The sequence below is a fragment of the Seriola lalandi genome, unplaced genomic scaffold, assembly GCF_002814215.2.
Source record: "Seriola lalandi dorsalis isolate HSWRI2012SDOR001 ecotype SW California unplaced genomic scaffold, Sedor1 jcf7180002054954, whole genome shotgun sequence".
Classification (NCBI taxonomy): Eukaryota; Metazoa; Chordata; class Actinopteri; order Carangiformes; family Carangidae; genus Seriola; species Seriola lalandi.
This window is the reverse complement of record NW_019525505.1, coordinates 717,781-718,666: the sequence shown is the minus strand read 5'-3', so window position 1 is coordinate 718,666 and position 886 is coordinate 717,781. Positions and strand designations below refer to the sequence as shown.

The 886-nt window shown below is 50.3% G+C and overlaps 1 protein-coding gene across 1 annotated transcript in view; it reads left to right on the top strand.

The window, feature by feature from the left end:
• The first annotated feature begins 18 nt into the window (after positions 1-18).
• The window catches only part of nfatc1 (nuclear factor of activated T cells 1), a 48,128-nt gene continuing 47,260 nt past the window's right edge, over positions 19-886 (top strand). The window contains exon 1 of the mRNA XM_023394890.2: positions 19-488. Within this exon, the coding sequence (XP_023250658.1) occupies positions 470-488 (19 nt within the window). The 5' untranslated portion in view covers positions 19-469. The remainder of the gene's footprint in view (positions 489-886) is intronic.

The window sequence follows — 886 nt, the reverse complement described above, 5'->3', positions numbered from 1 at the left end:
GGCGGTGCGCCGCCGCCGCCGCCGAGGTGATCCCCGGGTTTAAAAGCGCAGAGGTCCGGTGTGCGCCGGAGCAGTGCGTCACAGCGACCCAGCACCGCCAGGATCCCCCGACACACAGACCCGGAGTCAGACACCTCAGCACGGCGGCGACAGCAGCTTCTTCTGCATCAGCCATGACTTTACTCCACATGTTTTAATATTTCACACGCGACTCGATTTGACGTTTTCCTTTTGGATTTTCTCCTGTTTGAAATCGAAGCAGCTGTTTTTCAACTAAGTTTTTTCTTACATATATATTTGTCATCCTGGTTTGTTTCGCGGTGGTTCAGAGACAGAGGATCCTGAGCAACAGCTGGAGGATTATAAATATAGAAATATCTAAACTCCGCTATATGGATAAAGAGTCGCTCCCATCTGCAGCTGCTCTCACAGTTTGATCTCAGACGTTTCTCTCTGCCTGAAGACGAAGATGAAATCAGCTGAAGAGGGTGAGTTTGACTTTTATTCTCTGACTCTTCATCACAGAGACAGCGCCACTATTAACGTGGCGGTTATTGAACTTCTCATCAGTGTCTGACTTTCTGCAGTCGGATGCGACACATTGAAGAGTTGTGTTAAACTGTATTAGGGTCTTAGCTGACCCCCCCCCCCCGCTCCCAAACCCGCCACCCTGCTGAATGCCTGTATGGAGTGTTGCAGTTAGTGTTAGTATTAAAAAAGCAGTAGTGGAGATATAGCGCGCGCCCCTCCCTGCTGATCAGGGCGAGGTGGGCGTGGCCTCTCATGACTGAAAAGTGTGTCCCAAAATAGTCAGAATTGAACGTGTGCTAATGACTGACATGGCATTGTGGGTAACATTGTGAGTGAGAGCACGCCCCCCACCCCA